Source organism: Lepeophtheirus salmonis, chromosome 14 (assembly GCF_016086655.4).
Source record: "Lepeophtheirus salmonis chromosome 14, UVic_Lsal_1.4, whole genome shotgun sequence".
NCBI lineage: Eukaryota > Metazoa > Arthropoda > Copepoda > Siphonostomatoida > Caligidae > Lepeophtheirus > Lepeophtheirus salmonis.
In genome coordinates, this window is record NC_052144.2 from 20,873,903 (window position 1) to 20,893,194 (window position 19,292).

Consider the following 19,292-nt stretch of genomic DNA (forward strand, 5'->3'; position numbering starts at 1 on the left):
AGTACGAATAAAGGGAGGGACAGCCACACGGTACATAAATTAGAAGAAGAAATTATAAAAAGAGAAAGAAGAATCATCACTCCTCCTTTTGTCCTATTAAAAATTAATATAAGTTATAAAGGATCATGTCTGTGTTTCCAACTATATCTCGGGAAGGAACATAGTCAAGTGGATCCAGTACTACGATATGATACCTTTTTTAATCGGTCACTTCCAATATCCGATTCACTGTTAAATCTATTTTCGGATTCTAACTCTAGCCAAGTATCTATGAACTCTTACGGAGTCCGAGTCGCTTCACTTCAACTCATGGAACCTCGGGAAGTAATCAACTTTGCAAAGATGTACTATAATTCTCTTGTCTTGTTTGCTCCTATCGTCAACTCTAAAAAGTTAAATTCTCATTCCAAATAAGATCCTATTTTTCATTGAGACTTTCCCGTGTCAAAATGTATATTACCCTGATAATATGTTGGAGCTATTAGGAAGAGGAATGGTCTCCAACTCTAAATCGTTTATTTACTTTAACAATCAAGAGTTATCCTTTGTATTCCGATAGATGATGTTGATGTTTTAGCCTTTTACATTCTTTGGTTTCATTTATCAATATTAATTATTAATTTCTAAGCCACTATTTCCTTTAGACATCTTTGCATTACCCTTCTACAAAATCCAAGTTATTCTCTTTTTTGAGAAAGGTGTCATGCACTAACTATTCATGTTAGATTTGATTCGACTTACTAATAAGCAAGGAAGTAAATGGACTACCTCGTGCCTCGATAATTTTAATGTTTTTAAGAATACAAAACGGCGCTGAGCTCCTACAGGATTAAGGAACTAATAAATTACAATTTGCCACTCTGTTACTGCTAAATTCAGTTTATCATTGATTCAATGATTAAAGATTGTTTTCATATTGTCTAATTTATAGTTTTATTAATCAATTAATTAAATATTATAATATATACAATTCATAAAGGAGTTAATTTGAGTTCTTAATTGATTAATTAGTTTGAATATATCGCATTGATTGGGTAATAAACTGTTGGGAATGGTGGAGCATAATTTTGGCTAAAGGTTCTTCTGTCGTCTTCTCAAATTTTTCCTTCAATAAAAGGTATTCATCCAAATACCTTCAAGATTCATATACATATTGACACTGCTTCAAGTGGAATAGTTTTGTTAATCCAGTTAAGTTTAATGTTGGTATGAATACCTGTAAGGGTATTTTTCGGTATCTAGCTATTTATTTGACTATTTAGTGAGCTCTCGACATAGCCCCAGACATCCTCATAGCACTATTTTATTTAGTTTAAAATACTGTACCATAATATGAATTTGTCAATTATTTGGTTCATATTATCAGACAGTGATTATTTCGCAAATAAATTGACAAAAATACTGCAAATAAATAAAACACTAATGTCAAAACTCCTATGGAACTCAAACATGGGAATTTTGTTCTACTATAACTAAATGGAGAGGAAATATATTTAACCTATTACACACCCTAAAATATAGAAGTTTTGAATTTTAACTACAAATAATTAGATCATCGAACTTTAAACTTTTGTTTCTGGAAAACTATACCATCAATCGATTTTCAACCTAATTAGAGCTCTTCTATTCAATGGTACGTCGACTATTGCATTAGGTGATATGGAAAGGTATCCAATAGTTTTAAAAAAAAAATGGTAACCAGGGCTGTCCTTCAGCTCCGCTACTTGCAGGGATTAAAGATCTTGGTGATACTATAAATAAGAAGTTTGGGAGTGTTGGAGTGGATTTTAGAACGTCAACCCATATGTATTATCGAGATATATGCTGCCAATATCACTGTGATATTGGAGGCAAAGTCATTAATCCATAACAAAGAGGATTGAAGTTCTAATGAACTAAAAGGTCTGGTTTGAAGATTAACAAGAAAAAGACAGTTATTCTACCTCTAAATATTAATGGGATCCCTTTGAAGAACTTAGAATAGCTCATTCTTCTATCAAAAAAAGTGTCGATATTTTAGAAATGAAGAGGAAAAGTGAAGGAGCATCGAATACAAATTAGACACATCTAAACTTTTTTATTAATTCTTCGATTCACAAATAGAAGAAATATAACCTCTAAAAAAGAATTAACCTTTTTTATGACCAAATTGTTCAAAATGTTATAAGGCAATTTCTATTCCATGGTTAGCCAAGAAGGTAATTGGCGAAAAAAAAATACTAGTTCAATAAGCTTTTCATCGTAGCTACATAGATTCCTTAAAAATACGCAAAAGTAAATTAGGGAGGTCTTTGCTTGGATAGTTTTATACTAAAACTAAAATATAGACATTATTATTTTCACACGATGAGAAAGTCGTTGCTGTATTCTGGATAACATACCAAACTGACATTTTTACAGTCGCTTCTCTGTTCATCAAGGAAACTTACTTATATCCCAAAATAAACCTAGGATCTCAGGTAGTACAGGTGAAGGCTGAACCAAAATACAGTTTAAATCCTTTTAATATTCTATAATACACTCCAACCCACGGGTTGTGTAGATGAACTGCTGGACTCAAGGCAATTAAAATTTCAAAGTCGACCCTTCCCTGAGCATCAAGGAACCCTCATAGTATCCCAAAATACAGCCTGGATCTTATATAGTACAGGTGAAGTAATGGGGCTCAAAGTATTTTAAACAGCACTGCAGCTGCATTACTAAGCACCACAAAACCCTTCTCATATGTTAGAATACACCCCTGTCCACGAGTTGTGGGCTGCTGGTACCTCAGGCAGGTTAAATTCTTCCTCAGCCGCTTCCCTGAGTATCAAAAAACACTTTTAATATCCAAAATATACCCTGCCCTCTGGTTTGATAACTAAAGTTATAAAATATGCTATATAAACACGAACATGGCCTCTGAGACCAACAAAACTGGTTACCATACCCGCTTCAGAACTTAGAGAACCCTCCATTTATGGTACCAAGAGCCCCTTCTAATATACCATACTAGAATACATCCCCGCCCATGAGTTACTGGAGGCTGGTCCCAGAGGTAGGTTAAACTCTTCCACCATTCGTTTCCATGAGCATCAAAGAAACCTTCTTCTATACAAAATACACCTTGGCCCATAAATTGTAAAGGTAACGTGCTAAAAAATACAATTTTAAGCCCTCCATGGTTTTGAAGACCAAAAAGATGTGACCAGAACCGTATATGGACCCTTAAGAACCTATTTGAAAAATTTCAGGAAAATCCATCCATTGGTTCAGGCGTGATTGAAGAACATACACACATATAAAGAGACGTTCACTTTTAATATTTAGATTAATATGCGAATATATATATATAAATGTATCGAACCCTAAGGGTTCTACCAAACCGAACCAAGGTACCATCCCGTACCATTCCGGCCTTATTACTATTAACTGATTTTAGGTTTTTTTCTGCTTATTTTTGGAGGAAAGATTACGAGATAGAATAGAAGTAACAAAATTATAAGCCTTACTACACTATTGTTTTACTCTATGCCATGAATAAGCGAATTAAACATCAATATATGTGAGATATAGTAGATATGAATGAGCAGAGAACTGAAGTTTAGTAAAGAAACGGTATACATAGTAAATGACATTCAATATAAAGTGAGGATATTTTCCAACATAAATACTTCATATGACATTTTTCATAAAGTTTGATTTGCTGGATACCATTCAAACATTTAATTAATATATTATAAGATATATATCTCAAGAAAACAGTAAAGTCCACTTTATTTTCCATTGACATGTTCAAATTAATGCACATATGTTTATTACAATACACAGCACAGATAATAAGGTATTAATTATGATTGAAAATAATGTATTTCTTTTTATTTTTTACAAAAGAAATCAAGAAGTAAATAGTTCACAACAACGTATCAGTCAATAATATAAGTAAGAATATTCAAAGAAAAAAGTTGTACAACAAAGTTCACAAATCTATTTATACTTTATTACAAAGATTTTTACAGTTGATAATTATATTCAATCTATAAAGGGTCATTCCACACCAAAACGTGCCAAAAATTTAATTTTAAGAAAACTATAACCATATATTTCATATTCATCTTGGAAGTCCAACATATTTTTTTTTGTGCTTGGTTCCTCTACAAAAACCTTCTACGGAGGGAGAAGTGCCTTTGGCAAAAATGAAATACAATACAATACTTATTTAAAGTAAAATAAAAGGTTTTTTACAATAGTCACTCCACGTTTTTATATAGGGAAGACACAAGTCTTTTATTTAAATATATCAAAAACATAATTGTTTTTAAATGTACATATATAGACGATAAATAGATTTAATAGTTGTTAAGTTAATAAAATTAAGATATGTGGACGTCTAAAGAAGGCAAAGTTGAATAAATCTTATTCTTGTTATAAAAAGTTTAAATCCAATGTATATTAATTATAAAAATAATGTGTCAAAACTATTGTTAACAGAATATTAAAATATCATTTCTTTTGTTATAAAAATAAGGATTTTATGATAGCTTGTACAAGTACCTAACCGGTTGGAATTCCAAGTTGATTTTTTTACCTTTGTGTAGTTTACAAAAATGCCTTCAATTGGCCTTGAAAATGTGTTTAAAAAATTACTCCAAGATATTTTGAAGTATTTGTATCTATGCTATAATTCATATATGTATATAATTACATTTTTGAAATTAAACTATGTACAAATTTTGATCATAATTGAATAAAAATTGAGAAAATAATTGATTTTTAAGTGAGAACATATTAAATTTCAATGCATTTGTTTGAAGAAAATATTTAATCTTGGAAACTTTACATTTTCATAATTTTTTATTAAATAAGTATATTTTTAATCTTGTAAAAAAAAAGTTGGTTCTAAGATATATGCTTAATTTCTGATGTTATTTTGGCTTAGAATGACCCGTATCTATTATTAGAAATAAAATTTATCACAGGACATTTAACAAAAACATAAATATATATTTTAGATTAATTGAGATTTGGAATCATTACACTACACACATGTATAAACAAAACATTCGTTATTATCCATTAGTCATTTCTTTCATTTCAATGCTATTATAATGGTTGTGGGATAGATAATTTACCCCACTGAGTTGTTTCTGATGATTATTGTTATGAACAGATCCTGCCATGTGTCGATTTTGCGAATTAATTCGACCACTACTTATTTCTTCTCTGGAAGATGGATTGAGATTCTCCTAATTTATCTCTAAATGAATCACTATTTTTGTATATAGATATATAAGTATGTACCTTACATGATAGGTGCTATAGCGTTGATGGGCGTTGGTGCTATTTGTATGCGCCGTTGTATTCAATATAGGTCCACTTACCATTAACCTTTGAGTGAGCATGGTCCGAATAAAACGCAGTGTTAGGATGTCGTTAAAGTAACTACGAAATCTATTTAAGAATAAAAAAAATATATTATATTATCGTTAAATGATGAAATATTCGAGTGGTAAATGATTGGTCCACTTGGTTGTACAATATTCCCTCATTTTTAAATTTTAAGGAAACCCCATACAGTACATGCTCTAATCAAGCCTATAATCCAAGTGGTGAAACGAAGACCACGTGATCAATATTTGTAGAAGTTAGTAGTCGTAGTAACACCTTTTTATTTGCTAGGAGCTTTGAATATTACACCATAACTAACTAAGCAGTCTTCATCAATTCACCCTTTTAACTGAATTAACTAAGTAAATTCTATGGAGGGTAATGACAAAAAAGATAAAGTGACGTCTTATGTCCTTGAACTAACACCCGCGTTTTGTTTTACTTTTTTTTAAAGCTTTAGCTTTAACAAGTTGACCTCGATCAATAGGTGTTGCTCTTTTGAAATTGAGAACGAACGAGTTGATTGAACTAAGTAATTGCTTAGAAAATTTGACTTTTTTTGTACTTCATTCATCATGACGTCATTTTTCTACCTTCATTATTTTAGCACTACTGACGTTATACACTCACTTTATAAGCTAGGAACGCCATATTTGTTTGAATAATCCCTGTGCTTATAAGTTTAAACGAATTTATCTTCGTTTTCAAATTTCCGGACATATTTTTACAAATGAAATGAATAAAAATAAAAGACGACACTTTTTCCAAATTTCACGATTACGATTAGTTACATAGAGTCACCAGATTAAACGAGGCTCAAATTTTATATCAATTCGTTCGACAAAAACATCTTCATAATAATTTAAGAAAGTAAGTCGAAATAGACCAAAGAAGTCCCTGTTCCCTAGTGGAACAAATCGTATAATTGGAATTCAATGTTAATCCCTCATTCTTCAGAGAAATTAAAGAAAAATCAATCCCTACATCTATACAAGTCATAGGGGAGAGTTAGAATACTTCTTACGGAGGAGACATGTTAAGCTCTCATAACTTTAAAATGTAAAGTTATCAAATCACCCTGTTCTTCTACAATTGAACCTTATCCTTTTGTTTATCAAACCATCATAAAACCTAGGTTGCCCAAAGCTTACAGTTATTGAGAATTCTGACATTGAAATTTTTGAACACAAAAAGTAAACATTTTAAGTGTTTGTTGCGATATTAGAAAACATATGATTTTAACTTTATTTTATTAAATATCATAGTCTAGTATGCTGTTCATTTAAGAAACATGTTTGTAATATATTATTAGTTTCAATATTCAGTTCATATCATGAACTTTGATTCCAATACTATGGTGGAGACTTGTAACACCCCATTTTTATTAAATATACTATATATGGTATATATTTTATGTATTTAAGTATGGTATTTTTAGTGTAATTTCATACTATAGTTTAATAATTAATGTATAGTATGAAATTACACTATATTATGAAACTATAGTGTAATTTCATACTATAGTTTAATTATTAATCACTATAAATAGTAGATTTTTTTTTATTATTAACTATACTCTATTTCTATAAATGTTTTATTTGTTTATCTCATATATGTAATTATAAGTATTGGCTTTATCCTGACAAACTGTGATAAAAAGTAAATTAAATGTTTAAATATAACGAAAGGCTGGTATTACATGTTTTCTCCTGTTGTAACATATCTTTTCCTACCCTGTATCATGCCTCCTCCTGGTGTATCAAGTATCTTGCTTTTGGTTGTTTTTGAAAACACCAATAATTGGCTATTAATTATTGCACTGCATCAAAAATACCTTAGAATTATTTCTCTTATCTATGTTATGTTGCCCGGGCGTTAAATTAATTTTAAAATTCTGAAACTTATGACAGTTAAAAAAATTGTTTTTTGTAACATGTATCCTCACTCTCCCTTCATCATATTGTATTCCCTAACTGGAGTTCTCTTCCTAATTCAGAAAATTAAGATAGAAATTTCCCTCACGGATCATGACGGGGTAAATTTTTAAGCACCGGGATACAGGAAACGAATATCGAACATTTAGTTTAAATTCTGAACCTATAACATCACTTTATTGAACATATTGAATGGTAGAACCATAACTTGACAAAAAATCTAATTCAAATTTAAAAATACCCGATTTTTGAAGCAATGTCTTAGTCCTATCGACTCATATACACATATTCACATTCAGGAGAGTAATATTTAGAGATGTAAATAAAATAATTACGTATAATAATACTAAGATCAGTTGTCAGTCTCTTTATTCTAAAGGAATGTTTGTAATTGCTTTTCCATATTCCATGTTCCATTCATATTTTTACTGAGCTTACAACCAATAAGAAATGAAGAAAAATATTTTTGTAGACAATGCAGGGAGTGATCTAAAGTACTCGCTGTTATGTTCCTGAGTATTAAAAAATATGTACTGTCGGTATGTAAAACAGGAATAGGAAGTGAAATGACGTCATAAGCTCAAACTTTACCTTTTGGTTTTTCACTTCTTTATTTTTATACTTACCGGCAGTGCTAATAATTTAAGTACATAGAGACAAAATAAATTGAGTAAAAAAAGTTGACGCTGTCAAAAAGACGAAATAGTTGAGGAAAATATTTGATTCAAATAGTTAGGTATGTTAAAAACAAAGTGTTAGGGCGCATCAAATATTTGTATTTTTTAAAATGTTTATTGTAATATAATAATTTATAACTATGATTATATCAATTTAGAGATGTTAATACAGTGTTTTTAAACAGATCATTTTATGAAGATTGTTAATATTTTTTCCACTTTTTAGATTTAAATATATTTTTATTTAGTCTTTCAGAATATTAATGATTGATTTAGGAGATTATTTTAACTTTAATTCAATAATTATTGATTCTGAAAGTGAATAAGATTTGTGAGTATGCTACAAACTTTGGTCCCTTAAATCTTCTTACTTTCATGTTTTCCAAAATGACATAATTTTTTTAATTGTGGGAGTATAAAGTGGAAAATACTATGATTTCAATTGTTTTGGTAAACCATCTTTTTACTCTTGTCTGTTGTCCGGACGTCCAAAAATATTCCTTGGTATTGCTCAGTATAATCACTCTGTATAATTTATCTCTATGTTCAAATCTATTGAGTGAGGGAGAAAAACAACTTGTCAACTAAAATTACAACGTATGTAGAAATATACTTATAATATATAAATTAAGAGTTAATATTCATTGTTTAGAGCACTGGGGTTTCCTTTCAGCAAATTCCAACATGATGTAATTAGTTTTTTATAATAATTATGAAAAAAGAAGATACTATAATTACCTTGCATTTAAGCAATAATATATGATTGGATTTACAACTGCGTTGCCCATTGCCAGCCAATAGAAACTGAGATAGACATGCTGAATATAAGGAAGACTCACTATTTTTGGATTGTAGTACGTATAAATGAAGTACAGCTGATAAGGTAGCCAGCAAATTGAGAATATCAAAAAAACTCCAAAGAGCATTTTAACTATCTATAAATAAATTAATTATTAGAATTACTTTCAGAGAGAGAAACCTTAGATTCTAATGTTGATATATATGATGTTCAAACATTCAATCTTTTATCAAAAAATTATATCTAATGAAGTAAATACGTAAATTAATTATTCATTTACATATGTATTAGGGGGGTCCTAAACAATCAATGTTTCATTAGTGTTTGTAGCTTCGATTTTCCATTCTTTTTTTACTACAATTATATTATTTTATATTTAGTGTATTACATATTACTTTATCCTGTACATATTTTTAAAAAAAACATTATTTATTTCTTCTCTTCCCGGTTGTCGTAAAATATTAACTTATTCTATGTAAAACTTTTCTTTAAATATAAAAACGTCTGGAAATGTTGAGAAATTTATAATTTTTACTATAAAAGCTCAAGAGTCTAAGGCCATTTTTAAATTTTCCACAAATATAATTTTTGCCACTACTATGACATATGTAGTTTGAGATTCGACTCCGGTTTCACTGCTAAAATTGGGAAAATATCAAGTTTCGAATTCTTATTAGTAATACCAGTTTTATATACCAAAATTTTATATAAAATTCAAATCTGAAGTTAACTTGTAGTTCTTCAGAGACAAATTGGACATTGATTTGGTCAATATCATTGTTCGAAACATGGATATTTTGCTTAAAAAATCTAGTTTATGTTACTTTGTAAAAAAAATCAGAAATTTTAAGTACTTTTACTTTATATTGGGTTTCAAAAAGAAGAGTATCCTGGGCATAATCGATTAACTTTTCACAAATAAATATTAGAGAAAATTAAACACATCAGTCTCAAATATACTCTTTCCAGTAAAAACGATTAAATTTTTAAGTATATAGCTCCAAATGTTTTTATGTGTCATCCATTTTAATGACGAACGGTATTTTTTCACATGTCAAAAAAATCGGTAGTAGTGGGTATTTTTTTTAATTTTTTTTTTTGATATTCCTGCGTTAGAAATAATATAAATTGGAAGTCTTTGAAATTAGCAATAAAATGATAGGTAAATTAATTCTGTATTTCCTATTAGTATATATGGCTACCTATAGACAGGCATTTATCAAAAAGTGTTAATTTTTTATTGTTGTTTGTCACTTGATACATATTTCTTTAAATGGGCATTGCAAAAAAGTTATGGAAGTAACAACTACCTAAACAGACAGTAATTTTTTTAAAGTCCTGCCCACTATCTATCATTTTAACATAAATCTTTTATATGTACGTCGCAGACTATACAAAGGTCTACAAAGCTGAGATTTCAAAAATTTTGAAGGCAAAAATAATCATTTTTGGTCAAAATTGGTCACAAATTCAAATTTCTTGGCTAAACGACAAAAAATACAGGGTTGAAACTTGAAAAAAAAATCATTTTAAGACATTTTGACACAAAAAGGCCTACTAAACAATACATATTTTTTATTAGAAGTATTTTTTTACACTTTTGGCAGTAAAACCGGTGTCAAATTTTAACCATGTCGTATATGCTTATACTATTAAAACCAAGAACGAAAACAAAAATATTTATTATTTTAAGTAGAAAATAAGAGCCACCCTAATATGACTGAATCTATGTACGAGTATATTGCATAACAAATAATAATGCTCTAATAACTATGAATGTATTGACAAGCTCAGAAACCGTGTACGACGTCATATATATGTTTTTCGTCTAAATTAAAGAAAGCATATTAAAGGAAGAGCCTCTTATGTTTATTATAATAAATGACTTTAATGTATGTTACATTTCTTTTATTTTAATTAAACCAATTACTGATGGGCTTCGTTTTTTCTTTTTGAAAATCAAAGTATGATAATGTTTTTTCTTAATTTAATAAAGTAGTAGTGTTTTTATATGATCCAACCCAAATCTTCAACAACAATTTCATTAAAATTCCCACAAAGTCATTCTTTTTAACAATATACTCACTGCTCACGTAAATAAATAAATCTTCTTATTGAAAGGAAATCAAATCCAAAAGACGGCAAAAGATTTCTCTTATATATTGTATGAAAGAAAAAAGTGACCTATAAGAAATATTTATATTAAATTCTACGATCTCTTTTTAGGTTCTTTTTATATATAAAATCTAATATATTTTTTATCTATACTACTTTTATCAATTCAAATCCCGATTTGACATTGAAATAATTCTTTCTTTGTTTAATTAAAGTATTTATTTCAAAAATTATACATATTATACATTATGACTTTATTATTTATTTAACATCATGTCCTTTAATATGGACATTGGGCATATATAAACAGTGATGAAAATTTGTTGTATTTTTCATCTGCTTTAAACGTGATTGGATAGATATTTGCATATTTATTGTTGTATACACAACATATTTTTACCCAATAAAATTCCCCTTAAATCTCGAAAATTTCAAATGTGGTATACTTCAATTTTTCTCAAATTATCATGAAATGGTTGTCAACATATATTACATAATTACAAAAAAGTTTTGGGTCTGCATTCAAATTTGGGTCAACGCTATAGGATAAGTACCATGAACACGGGATGTAACAAATGTGTTGCAAATATTAGAAAAGAGAATTACTTGAATAGTTATATGTGTATAGGTAAAATATATTTTTTATATTCATATATACTATAGGAGTTTAAAGGGGGTGGGGGGTTGAGTCTAGCTAGATTGTTATGAAAGAGTTAGGGAAATAAACACGAGCAAGTACTTTATTGCAACGAATAATTGGGAATACTTTATTTGTGTATTGGTAAACAATGGAACTGTTACTTATTTAGTTTCAACATTGCAAATCCTTTTCAAAATGGAACATCAGTGTGGTAGCTATTTAAATGAATTAAAAGCTCTTAATGATCCATTTAACAAGCATAAAACACGAATCAGGAAGAACATTCGATTAGTTCCTGAGGAACTTTTCAAAAAATGGTCGTTAACATTAAAAATATTTACCACCTATGCGAGGAGAAGCTAAAAAATGATAAACCTATTATATGATAGATACTATTTTTGAAAACGACAGAATATACTTAGATTCTTCCAACGAAAGTGATTTGGGCGAACCTATAAATCCCAAACTTGTAGTTTTGGACTTCAAGGAATGTTTCTCTGCATTAAGAGAAAGTTTTACAAATAGGGCTAGTCATATGACTTCAAAATATGTCCAAAAAAGACAACAAAAACATCGATAGCCATACAAAACAAATTAATAAATATTTATGGAGGGATGGATTTAGTTACAGATATAAATGTTAACGGAAATCTTATAAACGTTTAATAAGATCGAGAGCTTTGATCAACTGATCATAGATTTATAGGATAAATCTAATAACTCACTTTATAGAATACTGTATCCGTCAATGTGGAATGTGTGGTGACAAAATTAAAAATATAATGTTTCAGACTTTGGAAAATAATATGATTAATGAAAGAACCTTTAGAAGATGGACAGATAGGACACAACTAAAAAACATCCGTGAAATCTTGTCCAAATTTTGTTGAAGATTTTACAAAATGTCTTTAAAAATATCCCCCTCATACTTTTATAACCAAAATACAATCCTCCACCTTTAAAAGAGCAAAGAAATAGTTAAAAGATAAAGAAATGTTAGTGGTTTGTGACTTTGCGGAGAACTTTTCTTTTGTTGTTCAAGACGAGGTGCAAAGTTTTCTTTAGAGCAATTTTATGTTAATACTTCACCCTTTCGTTGGATATTTTCAGCAAAACACCCACTTAAAACATGTCAACATTGTAGTGATAAATGAGTGTAACACTCACGATATTGTGAGCGTCCATTTATACATACATATATCAACAAATGTATCCAATTTGTTAAAGAAACCTTGTCATACATTAAGCACATAAATATTTTTGGACAGATGTGCAGGACAATATAACAATTGTAAGAACTTCTTAAACCTTTGCTATGACAAAAAAGATTTTTGAATCTCAGAAGAATGGAAGTTTTTTACAACAAGTCACAGAAAAGGACCATGCGATAGTGTAAGAGGTACAGTTAAACGGTAAATGAGTAAATCAAATCTACAGCGTTGTTTAGAAGGAAATAACTCAGAACCAATTTTCCCTCCTACGGAATTTTATAAATTTTGTGAAGAAAATATTAAGAATATCAATTTTATAGATTCCAAATGTACTGAATATGATCAAGAATTTGAATTCTTAAGTGAAAGGCAAGAGAAGGCAACCACAATACCTGGGAACCAAAAAATTCACTCATATACCTCAGTGTCGAAATTTTCCTTACGGGTGAATTATTTTACTACTTTTGATGTATCGATTGTAAAAAGTACAACATATATATATATATGTACAAACAATTAAGGTCATTGTAGTTTACTAAATCTATAACACCTGGAACTAAAAAATACATATAATTGAGTGGTACTTTGTATTGCCACAATTCTATATTAATTTTCCTTTCTAATATTTTAACCAAGTTTTTTACATCTCCTTCTTGGTATTTTGCTTATAGCGTTGACCAAAATTTGAATGCAGATCTTACTCTTTTTTAATTATTTAATTTATGTTGACAGCCATTTCAGGAAAATTTGATAAAAATTAAAATATACTATGTTTGAAATTTTTAAGGTAAAAGATTTAATCTCGTGATTTCAAGGTCAAAGAAGCATTTTATTGGTTAAAATATAATTAGAGAATAATAAATGTGTAAGTATCTATCCGATCACGTCTAAAATTTTCGATTTTTGAGTTTCTATTCAATATTAAGTTATTTGGAAAATTTCAAAAATATCGGAGATGGTGCTGTAAAAAATGTTCATTTTCGGATCGATTTGGCGTTGTATAACCCAATTATTAAATGAACAAATATCCTTTTTTTTACTCCTCCAATCAACTCATCAGTTTGTCAAATATCTAGTGAAGGTTGTTTTTAGAACAAGAGCTTCCACTTCATCTGTATCAAAATCATAAAAAGCCGCCAGTATCAAAGTTTGCTTACATTGTGATTTCAAACAAGGAATAATAGAAAATCTGAAAGTGCGTTTTAAACTGAATAAATAAATAATAATAGTAGCAAGTGAATGTACATTAGACTTGTTTATATTTTAACCTTTTTTCCAACCCTTTTAAAATTTGCATTTTTTCCGTTCTCAAAGGTCTATAAAAACTAAATATACCAGTCATTTGGATTTTGGACCACGGTTATACCTGCCGCATAGGCCTTGGAAATTTATTGTTGGTGGTTGTAAAAAAAGGCAAAAATAACGTGATTGTTTCTATTCTTTTGACTATAGCTTCGCAGTGGCTTATCGTATAGCATTGATATGCGTATCAAATCAAAGCCAATAAACGGTGCTTATATTTGTATAATTATATTACTAACCCTCTTTTTTTGTCCATCGTACATTTTACCCCCGATATGATATTTTTTTTTTTAATTTCCCCGTCATTAAGGTATTTTCCTAAGTTATTATTATCTTGACGTATATGTATACAAAATAAGAATACAATAAAGTAAATACAAAAAAAAACATATTTAACTTTTAAGCAAAATCTGCCAAAGTATTGAACATTACACGGGGATGGCAATCTTTTGAGGAACATTCTTGGTAGGGATTTCCCTATTAATAGTCTACTCGTCTCAGATACTCCACAGTATGAGTAATGGAAATTGCTCGGTGTTCCTTTCATAACAGTTTTCAATGAACTTAAACAATGCAAGGGTACATTAGACCTATTGGAAATATGGAACCTGATAAACAACGTTTTTGATCTAGGGTTGACACAACAGCTAGCAATAGTGACATCAACAACAGTACAGCAAAACTGATTGAAGACAAAACTGGGTGAAAAGTTTTTTACATCGCTTGCAGACATCATATATCTGAGGTGATAATTGGAAGAGCATGGGAGGCTATTTTTAGCAAGAATCAGGGTCTGGACAAAAAAAGTTTGGTAAATTAAGGAATTGAAGAAAAAAATAAGTTAATGCCATAAAAAATATTCTAGAGAAGAAATCTCCAAACGTAGACTTCAGAGAAGTAGCAAAGCTGTGTCTGATTATTCTCAGTAAAAAACCTAGTCGAGGTATTCATTAGACCAAGCCTGGTGCAATTCACCAAGCCCGTTGGAATGACCAGAATATATATATGCAATTAAATTGTTAATGTTTTTAAATGGACTAAACTACGAAAAGGACACTATCATTAAACTAGAGATAATAAATTAATTCCTGGCTTTATGTAATACGAAGCACTGGATAACAGCAATATCTGCCACCAATGCTACTATCCACGATTTGCAATTGATTAAGAAGATGCTTCACCATCAAAATACTGATAATGAACTTGCAACTTCTGCCCTGAAGAAAATGAGAACTCACGGTTGGTATCTGCCTAAGAAATTATTGACAATCACGGTTTTAAGTTCACATGAGAGCATGACAACGTATATAAAACAAAAGAAGGCAATCAAGCTATCAAAAACCCAAAAGCCGGAGTGTTATAGAAAAGGTAAGCCAGTTTTCCCGATCATTAATCAAGGTACATCTCTCACAGACTTGGTAGGACCTGAGTTACTTTTTGTTTAACACTCTCGGATTTAAAAGTTACTGGCTTATTACACCGGCTGATATCTGGGAAAATAATGAAAACTATAAAGCAGCCTGTGGAGTCAGTAAAAGGGATCAATGATGTTGCTAAAAGAGGCGTAAAACTTATGAGTGACTTTGCAAATAGGATTACCACCGAACAAGAGCAGAGAAACTGTTTACTCCAAATTGTGGAATAGCACAGAAATAAATATATATAAAAACCAATGTAGTGCTAGTATGTTATATTGTATTGTTTTTAAGTATAGAGCCATTAGCTTTGATCAAGGTAAAAAGGAATTTCTTGCATTTTATTCTATTTTTGCATTCATGTACAATAGGATATTAATAACTTAGAAAATACCTAGAAAGGAAGGGAAAAATACAAAAAACCAAGCATTTTTTAATTCTGGGGTGAAATTTACCAAAGGACACAAATGAAAGGTTAATATCATAGTCATACAAAATAAAGTAAAGCTTATTGGCTTTGATTTGATACCCGTATCAATACTATACGATAACCAATTAATGTCTTTTTTCAGGGCCACCTATAATAAATTTTCAAGGTCCATCCGGCAGGTAAAGCCGTGGTTCAAAATCCAAATGACTGGTATATTTAGTTTTCGTAGACCATGGAAAATGGGAAAAGTCATATATTAAAATGTTTGAAAAAAAAGTTAAAATTCAAACATGTTAATTGTACATTCAGGGTGAAATATTATTACTACATTATTATTGTTACTACACTAAGATTCATTCTGTGAGGGCATTTAAAAAATCAGTAGCATTTTTTTTAAACTGGAGTTATGTATATTGGTTTTCGTTGATTAATATAATGCACATAAATTATTTTCTATATTATAGATGTTGTTTTATTGAAGTCATTTAATTGTTCTATGAACATAATCTCCATTTTTATCAAAAAATTATAAAAACAATGTTGTGTTATTTCAATTTACATGTTTCATCCTTCTATATTATATCCGTGCCTAAATATGCATTCATATTTCTATCACGTCGGTCCTTTTATTTTATTACTCAACCTTTTCGCCAAAAATATACTGAAACAAGGTACCTAATGATAGTGTAATAAGTAAATCAATGTACAACATGCCCGTTAGAGCTGGCAATGTACAAAATGTCCGTTAGAGTGGGCAATGTGCAAAATACTCGGCAATCTATAAAATTTCCAATAGAGTGGTCAATGGTCATTTTTCCTTAATTTACATTGTCAGGTGAAATAATTGTGGGTAATTTGATTATTAAGCAACACGCACAACCCGTGGGCCGGAGTATACTATAAAATATTGAAAGGGCCAATTGATACTCAGAATTGTAGTGGCGATAAGTTTTGATCCACCTGCAAAACCTGTTGGTATACTATTGAGGTATACTTTGCAAAATAAAATGGAATCTTTTGTGACAATTTATTATCATACTATAGTTCAATTGTCTGAATACAACTTAAATTTCAATAAAAATGTACAAGATCAAAGATGGCAAGCCTTTTAATATAATGGGCTGCATTGCCACTTGAAATATTTAAATGGGCTGCAGAACCTATTAATTTAAATTTCTTGAAAATGGCTATATAAAAAACTATAAAATAAAATTTATTTTAATTTGAGACCAAATATAAAAGAAGGCCAAATTTTTGTAAAAAGCTTAAATGACAACCCTGTTAGAGTCTTAGAAAATAATAAATACTTTCAAATATTTTTCAATATTTGTACATATAATGAGTGTTCTACGAATTTTGATGATATTGCAACAATGTTACTAAAAATACTTTTTGGAGTGAGAATGAGAAGCGGACCACACCTAAACATTCAACAAGCCGCAATGTTGACCATGATCACTACTTGGACATCCCTCCACTAGATTATCAAATTGCTTGCAATGAAATTGTAGCATAATCAAATCCTTAATGATCAAATTGCTTATAATGAATTATTTGGTAACCAAATTACTCACAATCATTTTACATTACAAGTGAAACGAGAGAATCACAGCTATATACAGTGTAGAGTCGTATAAAGAAGCAATTTTTTGTATGAATATGTTAAATAGCAGTTTAACTTAAATATTACAAATTGTATTACAGTACAATGTCTATTCGGCAAAAAAAAACAAAAAAACACTTATTAGTTTACTTATTTCCTGAGACTCATGATTCGGGTACGTTCCTAGCTTTCATCATTCTGAGGGTGGGGGGGGAGAGTTAGTGTTAAAATCTATCAAAACCGTTATATAAGCAGGTATATATACAATATATGTATGTAGAGTATTTAAAGTTCAAATAGCTACAATTAATATTCTAGAATTATAATCATAATAATGATTAACAAAAGGAAAAGTGGTCAACTTTATCAAAAATCAACCCCCCTCTAAGACGAAAGAAAGAGAAAATAAATATCCTTTATTTTTCTTTATCGTCTTGTACAAAAGAAATTAAGCAAAAGATTATATAAACATAAAACAACAGTAATTAATCTATAAAATGAATCTTGTACAGCGCACAGTTGGAAATTCTGGTAGGATCCTGGCGATTCCAAAAGTAGGACGGAGTCTATCTTTGGAGACATTGTCGACTTTGGCGCCCAAGCCCAATTTAAAATAAAGATCGCATTTTCCCAGTTAAAAAAAGAACCCAAGAAGGTTGGAGAAAGAGATTCTTTGATTGACCTATTTTTAACAAAGACGGAGTCAGCCTTGCTCAGACGATTCTCGAATGTTTCTCTCTGAGTTACTCATGGGGGAACGTGAGCCACCTTCTCCGTCGTCTCGAAGAAGTGCCCCAATCGGCATCTGCCTTAGGAATATGAAACAAATCGAAGAAGCCTGAAGCCAAAGATCCAGAGCAACTACTAAGTAACTGGAAGGGTGAATATAAAGTACCGAGCAGGAGGTTTTAAGCTGCAAAAAAAAAAAAAAAAAACTGCGTTTATGGACTGCCAATGTTGATCCCTTGTCCCAGAAGGAATCAATGACCATCAAGATACACTAAGATATTTTTAATTCCGTTCAAACAAGAATCGATGAGTTGTTGGAATGTGTGACAACGAATACAATACTTCGCTACAAAAAAAAAACCCAGAGTATTCGTTGTCAGCTGTTGATGTAACTGCTTCTTTTATCCTAATCAGTGCTCTGAACTTTGATTGGGTTTTTAAGCCCAAACGCCATTCTCAAGTACCCATACAACCCAAATGGTGTAATGATAGCTGTTTTACTGATGGAATTTTCACTCATGGGTATTTGATTGTAAGCTCTGTGCAAATCTATTTTACTAAAAAAAAATCATCCCTCTTATGTTGGCCACGAAATCCCTTAAATTTGGAAGAGGGGATTGATCAAGATGCGTGATGTTATTTAATTGACGATAATCACCCCACATTCGCCAGACTCCTTTGGCTTTAGGCGAATCGCTGATGAAAAATTTGAAGAAGATGGACAAATTATTCTCTTCTCTAGAATTCCATCAATTTCGTTTTCAACAAAATTGAGGTTCACACCATCCAGCTTGCAGGATTTTGCAAAGCAGGGAGGACCCTTATTTTCGATATGATGTTCAACTCCATGAGTTGGGTAAGATTCAGCGAATTTTTATCATCGAAAACCATGAACTTCTACTGGATTCTCTCCATAACCAAAGATAAGTGGTATTTTCAAACGAATGAAACCTTTAGAATTCATCGGGGATATACCGGATTCCTGTGCACCTGTATCTACAAGATAATTAATTGAATTTATATTATCTTTCGTTTTTAAGAAATTTGAAGGTGTATCTAATGCCTCTGTT

General features: G+C 30.1%; 1 protein-coding gene across 2 annotated transcripts in view; it reads right to left on the reverse strand.

Annotated features, from left to right (window-relative positions):
• Nucleotides 1–3,726: 3,726 nt before the first annotated feature.
• The window catches only part of LOC121129910 (tachykinin-like peptides receptor 86C), a 107,917-nt gene continuing 92,351 nt past the window's right edge, over nucleotides 3,727–19,292 (reverse strand). The window contains exons 7-9 of one of the 2 annotated variants that reach the window (XM_040725614.2): nucleotides 8,717–8,913; nucleotides 5,286–5,430; nucleotides 3,727–5,225 (exon numbers count right to left, since the gene is read on the reverse strand). In XM_040725614.2, the coding sequence (XP_040581548.1) occupies nucleotides 5,049–5,225; nucleotides 5,286–5,430; nucleotides 8,717–8,913 (519 nt within the window). In that variant the 3' untranslated portion in view covers nucleotides 3,727–5,048. Of the gene's footprint in view, nucleotides 5,226–5,285; nucleotides 5,431–8,271; nucleotides 8,531–8,716; nucleotides 8,914–19,292 lie in introns of those variants that run through there. The other variant, XM_040725616.2, reaches the window with a different exon arrangement.